The following is a 14,633-nucleotide window of genomic DNA, read 5'->3' as shown; positions in this document are numbered from 1 at the left end:
TTGTTGTTTGGCGGGCCTGGGCTGGGGATTCAAACCCGCCACCTTAGGTGTATGTGGCTGTCGCCCTAGCTGCTTGAGCCACAGGCGCCGAGCCTGTTTTTAGGGTTTTTGAAGTTTGAAATTATTCCCAAATGAAATATTTAAAAAATCAGGAGAACTCTTTTTTCCAACCAAATCCCACGTAGAACCCTGTGTTTAAAACAGGTGCAAGCAGGATTGTCTGAGGTGAAGGATTGTCTGGTGGACTCAGCCCACTCAGTTTTTGGAAACATGGCAGGAAGGCAGCCATTCCTGTGTCCAAACATCTAAGCATTCAACACACACACCTTGATCCTCACAGCGGCCTGAAGAGGTGTTCCTACCTCCACTGCAGGAATGAGAAAATTAGAGCCCAGGAAGTAGCTCCTGAGCACCTCAGCTATTCAGGTGCTGACCCATGCTTTACACACTCACAGTGAGGTTACTGTCCAAGGCTATAGCACCAATCAATGCTGGAGTTCAAACCCAGGACTCCTGCATAGTGACAAACTTCTGCTCTTTGGATTTGGGGCTGGTGTATCCCAGATCTGCTAGAGAGAACCTGCTTCCTCCCAGGTAAAGTTGCTGAGGCTCCCAGGGGAGCAGCCCTGGCCTGTTAGGGGCAGAGATGAAATTAGGAGTCAAATTGGACTCCCAGCCCAGTGCCCACTCAGTGGTGGGAGGGGAACACACTGTCTCTTCCCTGAAGAGTAATCTTCACTTGGAGCCCTGACCTTGGTTTAACCTTCATGGCCTGGAGTCTCCCCGTATGGGCCTGGCTTCTGGTTCAGCAGAGACTCCAACCTCCCTCCTTTCCCCCCTAACAAGACAGAAAGCTATGTGTATAGACACACTGGTTCTGCTCTGTTCTCCCCCCTGCTGCACCCTGCTATTCCTCTCTAGCAACTGCCTGTCTCTCTTTTCCCTCTCTCTTTAAAATTAGCCCTTGTCTTCTCCAGTCCCTGTGTTCTTAACAAGTTAAATTCATTGTTAGCAAAAATCATGGTGTTTTGAGTCTCACCACAAAAGTTGTAACTATGTAAGGTAAGCTAGATTTAATCATTTCTCAGTGTATGTAAACTTCAAAACATCATGTTGTACACATTAAATGTATACAGTGAAAAATTATGGTGTTTAAACATCACTGCCAAGTGATGAGCTTCTAAAAAAGAATTCCAGGAAGCCAGAGGTTTCTGGGGAAATGAGGTCTCACTATGAATGCAACTGCCCTTCTCCAGCCCAAAGTAAATCATTCAAGGTCACACAGGTAGTGACAGACCAGAACTTTGAACCTGGTGGCTCTGTGTGGCTACAGAGGTGATTACCTAGTCTGCATTATCATGGAAGCCATGTACAAATAAACAGGTTGCCCACTGAACAAGGACGTCCATCTGAAGGGACAATTGGGGGATGAATCCAGCTAGCAGCCCCACCGCTGAGGTGAGTTCTGTAATACAGTGACGGCTGTTCTTGTCTGCCTGGAGGAGTGCTGTGGCAGCATGATTATAAATGGTCCAATGATTCCTCTCCCTATGCCTGCATGCCTTGCAGTGTGTCTTTATCAGGAGGGAAAGTGTTCCTTACCCCTTGAATCTGGGGTGGTCCTGTGACTAAACAAGTCAATAAAATTATGCCATTGCAGGGCCAGGCCTCAGTGCACCTTGCAGGTTTCACTTGCTCTCTTGGAACCCAGCTACTGGCACAAGTCTGAGCTAACCTGTTGGAGGATGAGAAACTTGTGGCTCAGTAATCCTCATCTGCAGCCAGCAGCCAATTAACCACCCCAGCGTATGAGCAAAGCCATCCTAGAGCCACCAGCCTCCACCCGATCCACTTCTGACCACAGACCCTCTAGGCAGCCTGGCCAAGTTTGAGTATGCTCAACCTAGATCAGATTGCTGCCCAAACCCTGTAGGCTTATGAGTCTTGATCAGTGCTAACTATTTAAGACATCTGTTATGGGTTGAACTGTGTCCCCTCTAAATTCCTATGCATGAGGTTCTAACCCTCAGTACCTAAGAGTGTGATCCTATTTGGAAATAAGATTGTTGCGGATATAATTATCTAACATGAGGTCATACTGGAATAGGGTAGGCCCCCATCCTCTATGAGTAGTGTCCTTATAAAAAGGGGAAATTAGGACATAGACATGCACATAGGGAAAAGGCCATGTGAAGATCACAGTTCTGCTGCCACAAGCCAGGGACCCAGAAGCTCAAGAGAGGCCTGGAACAGATCCCTCCTAGCACCTTCAGAGAGCACATCACCCTGCCCACATGTTCATCTTGAACTTCCAACTGTCAGCACTGTGAGACAATAAATTTCTGTTGTTTAAGCCACCCAGCTGGGGGTACTGCATTTCAGCAGTACCGGCAAGCTAATATAGTGCCTTTTCCTAATTCACACAAAGGCATGGTATGAGCTGGCTTCCTAGTTTGCCTCTAGGGCAACAGCTGTCATGGCACAGATACCTCCTCTGGGTGCCCAGGTAACCCCTGGGAGGCACCCAGTCCCTCCCCAAGGAGGGCCCGAATCTGGAAAGACTGGGCTTCCTAGCCTCTGAAGTCCTTGCAGGGGAGGCCTCAGAGACCCATACAAAGACAGCCCCTGGCCCTGACCCATCCTGGACCCCACCTACCTGGGTTGCCGAGGGCCATGGAGTCATAGATGAGTTTGCAGGTCTTGAGCAGGATGGAGATCTTCTTTTCAGGCGAGTAGGCCTTGTGCATGCTGGCGAACTTCTGCAGGATCTTCTCCATGACAGACACCTCTGGCACGCTGGTGGTCACTCCAAGGTCAGTCGTTGTGGTGGCCAGGATCACTAGCTGGTTCTCCTTGAGCTGCTGCAGTGAGCCGTCCTTGGTGTGGATCTCGTGCAGGCACGAGTTGATGGCTTCTTTCAGGGGCTTCAGGACACACTTATACAAGGCAGACTCTACAATTGCTTCTGTAGGTGAGCAAGGGTGAAGGGGAGGAAACAAGCTATAAGCATCCTGCCACTGGGCCTGCTGCCCAGTTGTTCAGCCTTCTCCATCCACTGGTCCCTGGAAGGGCACACTCACAGCTCCAGCAGTTAAACCCTGCAGTTCTGATACGGGAAGAATGTAGTACGTTCTGTAGAAAGCCACACTGTGAAGACATTGGCACAGGAGCCTCCAGGGACAGATACTGACTGGCCATTAAATCCTAATGTTTTTCATAGGGCCTGGCACACAGTAAACTCTCCAAGGACTGCCTACTCATACACAGCTTCTGAGGGCATTATTCACATGGCAGTTGTACAGTGGACAACAGGGGCAGCTGTAGGCTGAGGGCCTGAGTGCCTAGTAAACAATTCGTAGAATTATTCTTGTTTGTTTGTTTTTTAAGACTGAGTCTCACTATGTTGCCCTCAGTAGAGTGCTGTGGCATCACAGCTCATAGCAACCTCCAATTCTTGGGCTTACGCGATTCTCTTGCCTTAGCCTCTGAAGTAGCTGGGACTACAGGCGCCTGCCAGAACACCCAGCTCTTTTTTTGTTGCAGTTGTCATTGTTTAGCAGGCCTGGGCCGGGTTTAAATCTGCCACCCTTGGTGCATGTGGCTGGCACCGTAACCACTGTGCTATAGGCACCGAGCCTGGTAAAATAATTCTTGATGCCCCTCTTTCAGTTCCCAAATCCACTTGACTTTAGTCTCAAAAATACAGTATATTCAGAACTTGACTTCTCATCACTTCCATAGCTACCACCCTGACTTGGGCTGGTCAGGCTCCCACTATCACCTCTTGCCTAGGTTATGTCATTAGGCTCTTGCTCTGGCCCTTAATAGTCCATTCTCAACACAGCAACTAGTGTCCTGTTATGACATGTTTGATCATGACATTCGTCTGTTGAGAGCCCTCCTGGTACCCATCTCCTATACAATCACACCAAAGCCAAAGTCTTCCCTGTGGCCTCCAAGGCCCTCCTGTGATCTGGCCCTGCCACCTCTCTCACTCATGGCTTTGCCTGCTCCTGCCCTGGGGCTTCTGCTCCTGCTACTGTCTTCACCTGATGCAGTCACCTCAGTTGTCCACACTGCTTGTTCCTTAACTAGTCTTATGTCATCTTATCCAAGAGGCAGTCCTGATCTTCGCGTGGAATGGGAGACTGAGCTCTGATCTCACACTGCTCTACAACATACACATTCTTATTCCCACTCTAAAGACAGACCAACTTAAGCTCTAATGGAATGGGCTGAGCTGGGGGCTGAACAAGGATTAGAACTCATGTCTGCTTGATACCAAGGTGGTGCTTAGCTGCTTTGGGTGACAGTGGGGAGATATTCTTAGGAAGTCATTTTTACCCTAATTTATCTCCAGGGGAAGGATCTTAGCTTAGGTCCCAAGTCCTATCCCTGTAAGGGGACACCTTGGCTTCCCTATCCCTGGGAAGAGGAGGGAGGAGCTTGTTCTCCCATGGCTGAGTCTCAGCAGAGGCCCAGACAGCCCTTCCCTGCCATGCAAGTCTAGGGTTGGTCCGTATCTGGATTTGGGGCCTATCCTGCCCTTCAGCTGAACACAGGACTGCCTTTGTCTCCCTCACCCTGCCCCCATCCATCCTTGCAGGGCCACATGCCTGCCCACACGTCCTTCCCATGGCCCTCATAGCTGCAGGTAGAGGCGTGCTGTCCTAGGGGCAGGGACTTGCCCTTTGTCGCTGCCCGAGGCTCCTGTATGACCTTGACCAAGTCCCTTCCCCTTCCAGGGCCTGTTCCCTTAATTGAAAAGTGAGAGGGCTGTGCCCATGCCCAGAGGCCCTCTCACACCTGAGAGCCACTGAGCTCCTCCAGGAACCTCCTCTCTGGCCCTCAGCAGCCACACGTGCCAGGACTGTTGCGTCTCCACTTGCTCCTTGTGACTTATCTCGAGGACTACCCTGAGTGCAGGGTTCTGCCCAGCCTTTCTGTGGTTCAGGTTCCTCTACTGTCTACCCGACACAAGGGCAGAGCTCAGAAGGGGCAGAGCTCAGAAGGAGCAAAGCAGTCAGTTTATGGAAAGGGCTGGACTTCCTGGGTCTGAAGCCCAGTGTTGCCACCAGTTCTGTGTCCTCTCAGCCGGGTTGCTAAATCTTTCAGAGCCATGGCTTCTTGGGTATGACAGCAGCCCAAGCCCATTAGGTTTGCTGACATGTGCAGCATCTGGAATGGTGCTATTACTGTCGATGCTGACCTGTCCCCAGCTCCTGGAAGGCCCTTCTCTCCATCTCTGCAGCTCCGGCCCTTCTTATCCTTGGTGGCCTAGCTCAGCAGCCACTTCTCTCTGCCTAGAAATCTTTCTACCCTACAGTTATGTCCATAGCAAGCTTTGGTAGCATCCTGCCATGTCACCCCTCAGGAAAGACTCTGGGTCTAGCACCTCTTGGCATCCTGGTACCTGAGACAGAGTTGGCCTTAGCAGATACTGCCAACAGATCCTGCCAACTGGCCCACCCTGGGGCTGGAGTCATTCCAGCTGTTTCTGGCAAAGGTCCAGCTTGCACCCAACCTGTGCTCTGCCAGGGACCACATGGTACCTGCCCTCCCCCATGCCATCTGCTGGGCCAAGAGGTCTCCCTGCTCTCATCTCTCTGCTCTGCCCTCCACACATACCCTCAGGGGGCTCTGTTACCTCTAGACCACATCCATAGCTGGACTTTTCACTGCCTCCTGAGTGGCCCATGACCCTATGGCCTTGTCTTCCTCCTCTCTACCATTTTCCATGTGGCCATCACTCCCTAGAGGGAAAGTCCACCACCACCTCTTCCACAACACAGCCCCTCTCACTCCTTCCTTAGGCCCAGCTCTTAAACCCCCTGCTGTGGAAGGCAGGGCTGACCATAGCTTCCTCTGGGCCTGCTGTGCCATTCCATATCCTCCCTGTCAGCATGGTGCCTGGGGCTCAGTCCTCAGACCCAGGATGATCTCATCCAGTCTTGTGGCTCTTTTTCTGCTGATGGTTCCCAAACATCTATCTTTTTTTTTTTTGTTTTTAAATATGGAACACTTCACGAATTTACACAGGGGCCATGCTAATCTTCTCTGTATCGTTTCAGTTTTAGTATGTGTGCTGCCAAAGCAAGCACTCCCAAGCATCTATCTTTAGCTCACACTTCTCTGCAGAATTGCAGATTCAGACCTCAATGGTCTACTTGACATTCCCACCTGGGGAGCCCATAAGCGTCTCTATCATTATGTGCCCAAAGTTGAGCTCCTGGGCTCCTCCCTGGTGTCTGTCTCCTTCCAAGGCTGCCAGTGTTTATCTGTGTCCTACTCCCTTCACACACATATCCAGTCTGTGGCTCCATCTTCACCACAGGCCCAGGACCGGAACTCATCACTCCACCTGTGCTGCCTCTGCCTATTCACAGCCTTGATTATTACAGTAGCCCCTGGAAAAGTCCCTCTGCTCCCACTCAGCACAATGGCCAGAGCAATGCTGTGCATGTATAAGTGGGAGCACAGCTCTATGGGGCTTGAACCCTGCACGTCCCATCTCAGCTCATCCTTGCATGCTGCTGGCCTCCAGATCTCAGTCTTACTGCCCTCACCACACCTGAAAGGCCCCATGAACCCTGTGGCCTAGCTAACCTACAGTTTTCAGCAGTCTGCTATCAAAATCCAATAGCCCTGGGGGGAAAAAAAAACATGTTAATCTCTCTTTTCAGGAAACATTCACTGTGGGACTGACTCTTTAATTATCCAAGGGGGAAGGTAGGCCATGGGAATGCCAGAAGAGGTGGCCCCTGGAAGGCTGGGGAGTGACTACTCCAACTAATTAGATTACCAACTTATTCAGAAGGGCTCAAAATTTCACAATCACGTGTGCCACAGCAGTGTAATCTGACTGAATATTTATAGGGATATAGTTGATCGCAATGTAAAACATATCTTTCCCTGTGAATCACAATCATAAACAGGGTTGATAATTACTGGATTAGAGGCTGGTAGGGGTGGGGAAGGTTGGGGGCTACTTTGGAAAGGAGTCAGATCAATGAGGTGTCCTGGGCTGGTTCTCCAGAAGCAAAGCGTGAAGGAGAGATTCAGGGGCATGTGAATTATTGGGGGAGGGAGAGACAAGCTCTTAGCATACAGGGAATGAGGAATGCTGCACATAGCAGGGAAGAGCTTAGGCAAGGGTGGGGTCTTAGCCTCAGCCTGATCCCATGGGGTCGTAGAGTGTATTACATAGTAGTCCTACCTTAAAGGCCAGGGGGACCAGTCTTTGTTCCCCCATGGCAGGGAGTAATTGGCAGTGAGCTGCCCAATAATGGAAGAGGGGATCCATATAATGTGGACTCTATATGGCCAAGGTCGATTCTGTTGCAGCCAACCCTTGCTGCAGCTGGAGAGAGTTGCCTATTCCCAGGAAAGGGTAAGGGTATGTGCACCAACAGCGTCCACTACACAGATCTCCTTCATCCTAAGGGGCTCCCAAGTCTATAAGCCATGCCCCCACCCTTCCCTCCCCCTGCCCCACAGCCCGCCCCTCCCCAGGCACTGACCCAGCTCCTCCTCGAGGTGCAGGGCAGGGTCCACCAAGGCCTTGAGCTCGGTGCTCTGCAGCAGGTAGCTCTTGAGCTGGGTCATCATGGTGCGGATCTCCTGCAGCATCTCAGTGCTGGAGGCCTGGCGCGCCATCATCTCCAGGCTGTACACCTTGTAGTCCTGCACCAGGTTGCCAAAGTAGGAGGCCTTATCCTGCGCCAGCTCCACCACCTTCTTATATAGCTTGCGGTTATTGGACAGGAAAGCGTGGAAAACATTGGTGAAGCTCGCGAAGCTCAGCCGATGCCGTGCCTTACCTAGGATCATTGAGGACTTCTTCTTCCCACAGTGGCCGCTGAGTGACTCCAGTTCCTCCTCCGTGCTGCTGGTTGAGTAGGAGTCCTGGTCAGCAGCTGAGCCTGGTGTCCCTAAGCTGTCTGAGAGGGAGGCCAGGGAGCCCTTGAACTCTGGAGAGCCCTGGGCATGCGTGGCTTGGGCATGGAGGCGCTGAGTTCCAGCTTGGGAGGCAGGACTTTGGCCTTCTCTGGGTGGACTGGGCGTGGGTGTCTCAGAGGCCACCTCCTGCCTGCAGAACTCAGCACTCTCCAAGGGGGCTGGGAGGACTGAGGCCAGTTGCCGGGAGACCCGTTTCTTCCTGGGGGGCGGGACTGGGGGTTGTTTGGTCTTCCTTGGCAGCTCTGGAACGCTGCCCGGATAACTGGCTTCAGCCTCTGCTTCCTGGCCTTGCTCTGTGATCCTCTGAGGCCTGTCCCTAGAGCTGTCTGAGGTACCTGGAGGTGTGCTGAGCTGGTCCCCCTCTGCCACAATTCCTGCACTCTGGTCCTCCAGCGATGTCCTCTCAGAGAGGCGCCTTCTGGGAGGGACAGTGGGAAGGGTCTTCTTCCCCAGCGGTTGAGGGGCAGCGGCTTGTGGCAAGAGGCTGGGGGTTGACCCCTGCTTCATTTCTTCCTCTCTGAGGGGGCCCAGGCCTGCAGTGGGGCGTGGGAGTCTCTCACAGGTGGTCATGAGTGGCTGGTTCAGAGGATCTGGGGGGTCTGGAGCCTGGGGTGCAAGGTGGGGGCCAGGGCCTAGGGGAGAACCGGGTACAGGACAGGCAGAGGCAGGAGCAGGAACAGCAGGGAGTGGATCAGGCCGGGCAGGGCTGGAGCGATGATGCAGGACCAGTGCTGGGGGTGGTGGTGGTGGGCGGCGCGGGGCCCACTTAGATGTGGGTGAGGTAGCGTCAGAGGTGGGCAGCGATGGGTGCGCAGGGCAGCTTCCAGGAGGTGGCTGGTCAGTGGGCAGGGAACTGCTGCAGTCCTCAATGAAAATGGGATTCACAAACCACAGGCGGTCACTTCCCACCGATAGCTCAATTTCACAGGAACAGTTTGCATAACAGGTGGTGGGTCTGAGAGTGGGGGCTGGGGGTGCTCCAGGGGCCCGGTCTTTCGTGGGTTCTGCTGGGCTCCCGCTTGCTTGATGGGGGTTCAGGGAGGAGTCCCAGAAGCCTGTGGAAACAAAAGAGGGACAGGCGATCAGTCCTTGCACTGGGCCAACGCTGTGCTGGCTGCATCTGTGGGTAGGCTGGGGGCAGGGCCACCGAGGGCTGTTCACAGCATTTGCTTCACTGCTCTGAGGGTTGTTTTCCCCTCTTGGATGCTTTCAAACCTCTCCCACCACTTCCTGCCTCGAGAGGGGAAGCCCCGCAATCCTCTCCAGCAGTGTGGGGTGGGGCCCAGGGGTGATATGACAAGCTCCACCCCAGTTCTGTCCCTTGTTGTGATAGCCACAAGGGCATTGGTGGCCTGGGGTGGGGGGTGGCCACACAGTGCTCTAGAACTGTGGGGAAGACATGATGGGGAGAGAAGGGCCAGAGGCCTGCGCTCCCGGAGCTTGACCAGCTGGGGCAGGTGGCTCAACTGGTATAGGCCTTAGTCTAGTCATCTTTTAAATGGGGTCACACCTGTACCCAATCATAGGTATGTGCGAGAACAAGTGATGGTATCAGGGAAGGGGCTTTGGACCAGTTTTGGCCACTGCCATTGTTATATGAGGAAAACATGAACTTACATATGAATTGCCCTAACAGGAATACCCATCTGCAGCAAAATCATTCTGACTCTAGTTGATCTCAAGGTTTGCCCCAATTGGGGGAGCTAGCTCTGAAGACAGGGGCTCCTGTGCCACTGAGCTAAGTTCCAGCACATGCCATTTTACTGACTCAGTCCTCTTGGACCCAGTCCAGGGCTGTAGCCTCTGAAGCAAGCCAGGCACAGGTGTTCTTGAGCTCTAGGGAACATACCCCATCATATATCTCATGGAAGCTCAGGACACTCCCAAAGGGCCCAGGGACACCTTGTCCTGGGAACAATTTCAGTTGGCTCACAGGCTACTCTGTGCTCACTCAAGTGGTTCCTCCTAGAGAGGAACATGGAACCCAGGTCTTGTTCTACCTGCTAATTTGGGAAATGGATTGAGGATTAGCCAGGCAGGTGTAAAATTCCTTGTGAGTGGCGAGGCTGGCCTCTCACCTAGGGCTCCTTACTTCTGGGAGGAACTCACCAATAAAAAAACTATGAAAAAATATTAAAGATAATAATAGGAACAAACATTCATAGCATTCTTGCTGTGTGCCAGCCTGTGGGCACCAATCATTTTAAGGGTCCCTGGTCATAGGCTGTGCCCCCATTTCACAGCTGAATAAAGTAAAAGGCTCAGGGAGATTAAATTTGTCCTGGGCCACAGGGCAGGTGAATGAAGAAGCTGGAATTTGAACCAGTTCAGGCTAGTTCTCTACAGCCCCTGTGTTCAGCCGCGGTTACTCCGCCCTCCTTCATAGGAACTTGCAACACTTCCCATCTTTGTTCTCTCCCAGCATCGGTGGCTTGTACCCCAGACCTCGGGATGTGGTAAGAACACAGCAGGCTCTTGACATTGAAAGAAACGAGACATCACAAGGTGGCTGAGAGCAGCCAGGTGTGTGCCCACTCTTTCAGGAAGGTGAGCATGTGCCGTCTTGCTGGCTAGAGGATGCCAACCCGGTGAGGGTGAGCAGGGCTCATCCCAGGACAAAGGTGCAGTGAGCTGCAGACCCACCCACCTGTGTCCGTCCCTTTGAGGCACACCCCACACAGGGGAGGAGAATGGGCTCCCTGTCCTCCCCAGCCCTGTCTTAGTCTAGCAGCCTGAGTGTCACAGCCAGTGAAGTTGTTACCACTGGAACAAGGATGACGAACCTTCATGTGACTCTTTCCAATTTGCAAAGCTCTGTGCACAGCACAGTTAGTTACTACTCAAGAATATGGTGTGTGCGAAGAGTCCTCTCCGAGGACCTGAATGAGTGACTTTTGGTGACTGCTTGGGTCCTTTGCTTTGCTTTCTTGGGCAGCAACTGACTCCTCCCATGACTGACTCTCCCAGGTGCCTCGCATCAAGCACACAGATGCTCTGACCCCTGGAGTGAGTGTTTGAAGTGCTGTGCCCATGTCTACACAGGCCCGATAGTGTCTCCATGGAAGTTTTCCTAGCAAATAGAATCAGGCAGCCAGTCTGATCCCAGAGTGAATTTGGCTGCAGGTCCACATGGTAACTGAGTCCCCAGTGGGGTTCCCACATGACTCTTCCTTTGGGTGAAGGTGGAATCATGGGGTAGATGACATACAGAACTGCCCACCAGTGCCTGAACCCCCACCACTATCCGTCACATAGATCGCGGCCACAGCCCGCCCCCTCTGCACATTTTCCTTTTTGTGGCACCAGGTGGGGCACGTAGCAGGTCCTTGGTCGTTATTTGTCGAGAATCACTTTAGATTCTTTAGCTTGGCACTCAAGGCTGCGGGTATCTGGTCCCTGCATCTTTTTCTTTTTTTTTTTTTTTGAAAGAATAACAACGTTTATTGAGGAAGAGAAAGATAGGTTTACAAAGCAAGAGTTAAGATATAGGTTTACAAAGTAAGATTTGTTCGCCATAGACAAAGGTGCCATAAGAAAAAGCTAAAGCAAGGAGTTGTCTTTTTTCCTTTTTCTTTCTTTTTTTAGATGTTTTTTATTGCTTATTTGTTTTATACTATGTAATACATTCACGTGGTTCAAAATTCAAAATGTGCAAAATGGACTAACAGTGAAAAGACTTTCTCTTATATTTGACCTGTGGCCTCTCAGTTTTCTTTCCTATGATGACTAATATCACTTTCTTACGTATCTCCGCAGAAGTTGTTTATAGATATATAAACTAATATGCACCATATACATATTTTTTTTCATATCATGACACAAAGAAGCTCTTTGTTGCTTTAAATATGTATTTGTAAGTGGAAAAGGGGTGATTCAGAAATTATCTATTATATCAATTTGTCATAATTTCTTTAACATCACCTCACATTTTGCTATAAAAATAAGCTTATAATAAATTATGCATACTTTAGTCGAAATCCCTGGGTAGTTTGTAGGGTGACAGGTATCTGTTCTTTCAGGGATGACTTTTGCTCTTCAGCGGTTCTCACTGCTTTCCCCTTTTCGGCGATCTGCACAGCCCTCAGCAAGCCATGCTGTGAAGCTGGGTTCCTCACCATGGCGGTCATCAGGAACACCACATCCCTGATGTACATCTGCAGACTTTAGCAGCAGAGTGCTCTGCCTGCTCCCATGTACAACGAACAAGGTACAGAGTGTGATACCTCCTTCTTGCCACCCACACTCTCCCAGGACAGACTCGCACACAACTCTAATGTACTTGTTCTTGATTTTTCGTCTAAGGACGGAGGCTAAGGTGGGAAGACCTCTCACCAGGTCTGGCAGCTTTTTAAGCACATAAGTGTGCAAGCAGTTAAATACTTGAATGACATTGCTGTATAAAACATTCAATTCCATTGGAGTGAACTTGAGAGCTAGAACTGCTGTCCACATCTCATCTCAGGCCGCTGGGATTGCCAGAGTCTTACTAGGATGTTCAAATTTTTGTGTCAAGATTTTCCTTGGTGATGTCCAGTTCTTTAGGAGTTTGGGTCTACTTTCTGCTTACAGTCCACCTCCAATGACCCTTCTTTTTCTAGTGCCAAAGGCAAAATTGATAGATTCTCCCTTCATATTTCTCCTTCTTTTTTTCTTTAAGAGATGGGTTCTTGCTGTGTTGCCCATGCTGGACTCAAACTCCTAGGCTCAAGCAATATTCTCACGTCAGTCTCCTGATTAGCTGTAACTATAGGTGCATGCCATGGTGCTCAGTGGTGACAAAACTGCGACAGAAGAGTTTTCTGCGACACTCCCATGCACATAACAAATATGTATGCCTTTTCTCCTGTGCAGATTTGTGACTCGGAACCTGAGGGTCTGCTCCAACTGAAAAACAACTCATCATTTTGCTATTGACAAAGTTGAACCAGTTGGGACTAGTTCCATGGCTATGATATGTCCATAGAAACTCCTCAAACTGACTTCACCATCTGGTAAAGTTGTGGAGTCTCAGGTGCACATCTTTTTCATCTATGACGTCTCCTTATTCTCTCTGCTGCTCACTTCTTCCTCAACATGCCACGTGCTTCCCCCTTCAAGTCTTGGCTACTGCTGTTCTCTCTGTTTTAAATTCTTTTCTCATCCTCCCCACCTGGCAAATTCTTACTAATCATCAAGACTCAGGCCAAATGTTATCTGTCCAAGGGTGCTTTCTGATACACTCGGGCCTCACCTACACTCGTGTGTCCCCTCTCTCTGAGGCACACTCTGACAGTAGTGACTGTCACTGGGACTGAAATTCTGTTTTTGTTTGACTCACCCACCAGACTCAGAACTTCCAGAAGGGAGTAGCAATGCCTCATCCATCTAAATGTTCCCGGCAGTTAAGACAGTGCTTGGCACAGAGCAGGAGCCCGGAGTCAGCCCCTTAGTGCCCTCCATGGTGGATTACTTAGCCAGAGTAAAGAGGCAGGGCTGTATAGAATGGGGCAGAGGCAAGGTTAGTTTTGATGGCAAGATGAAGCCAACCTGAACCACAGGAAGAGGTCTAAGACAAGAGAATGAGAGGACAAGACAGGGAGAGAAGGGAGTCCAGGAAGAGGGCCCAAGGGCACGTTTCCCATTGCTCATGTTTAGACTCTGGTGGGAGTAGAGCAGACACTGTGGTTCAGGGAAATAGCCCCTATGCCTGGATGACTAGGACACTATCTCTCTGTCCCTGAGCCAGGCCTCAAAGCCAGCCAGTGCCACTCTGAGGGGTAGGGGAACTGGGATCAGAGAGCTGCATCCTAGGGTTTTGGGACCTGTTAGGGAACCACAGTGGTAGTGCAGCGCTTAACGCTCTTAAAAAAAGGGAAGTAGGTAACTTTCTTTGCAGTCTGCAGAATGCCAAGGCCAGAGGAGAAGCAGAACACCATGTCATGCAATCCTAGTGGTTGGCCAAGCTGTGGGTGGCAATGCCCAATGGCACCATGCCAAGCCTTGGCTCAGCCACAAGAGTTCCCCTTAGGAAGGGCCACCCCTCCACTGCCTCTCAGCTGCCCTTGCACTGAGGCAGCCATTTTGCTGTCCCTGTGGCCTCCTGAGCCTTTTCTGGAACATCTCTTACCAGGTGACCACTCCTGCAGGGGGCTTGGGCCAGGTCAGGTGCTGGGCTGTGGCAAACCGAGCCTCCACCCTCAGAGAGCCCTGGGCTAGTGGCAGGAAAGAAAGGGGAGGAGTAAACACAGCAAAGTGTTCCAGTAAAACACAGAAGTTTCCAGCTATGGAAACCAGCTTAAAAGGCCAGTGAGTTCAGTGGCATTTTAATGACTAGCTGTTGGACAATCATTCAAAGTCAAGATTTCAATGAACTTTTAATAACTAGGAAAATTCTCACTGATATAAAGGAAGAAAGTAAACTACAAGTAAACTTGGAAGAGCTATAGAACATATGATTTTCCAAATACATTTTTAAAGTATCAAACATATATACTGCAAACACATCTGAGAACCATTGCAAACAACTCTTGTTCTCTGCATTTCTTTTGCACTTAGAATCAACTGTATGTAGTTTAGTGATGAATTACTCCCTATGTTAGGTTTTTTTTTATTAAATGATAGCTGTGTACATTAATGCAAACATGGGGTACAGTGTAGTGTTTTCATATACAATTTGAAATATTTTCATCAAACTG

General features: G+C 50.5%; 1 protein-coding gene and 2 pseudogenes across 1 annotated transcript in view; all 3 read right to left on the bottom strand.

Annotated features, from left to right (window-relative positions):
• The window catches only part of RIN3 (Ras and Rab interactor 3), an 85,534-nt gene that overhangs the window by 24,651 nt on the left and 46,250 nt on the right, over window positions 1–14,633 (bottom strand). Inside the window, exons 4-5 of the mRNA XM_012803505.2 lie at window positions 7,521–9,014; window positions 2,657–2,965 (exon numbers count right to left, since the gene is read on the bottom strand). Coding sequence (XP_012658959.2) covers window positions 2,657–2,965; window positions 7,521–9,014 — 1,803 coding nt within the window. The remainder of the gene's footprint in view (window positions 1–2,656; window positions 2,966–7,520; window positions 9,015–14,633) is intronic.
• Window positions 6,008–6,101, bottom strand: LOC111724258 (annotated as a pseudogene).
• On the bottom strand, window positions 11,916–13,587 carry LOC111721740 (annotated as a pseudogene).

The sequence above is a fragment of the Otolemur garnettii genome, unplaced genomic scaffold (assembly GCF_000181295.1).
Source record: "Otolemur garnettii isolate 467f Iridium unplaced genomic scaffold, OtoGar3 scaffold00020, whole genome shotgun sequence".
Classification (NCBI taxonomy): Eukaryota; Metazoa; Chordata; class Mammalia; order Primates; family Galagidae; genus Otolemur; species Otolemur garnettii.
This window is presented reverse-complemented; position numbering and strand designations above follow the sequence as displayed.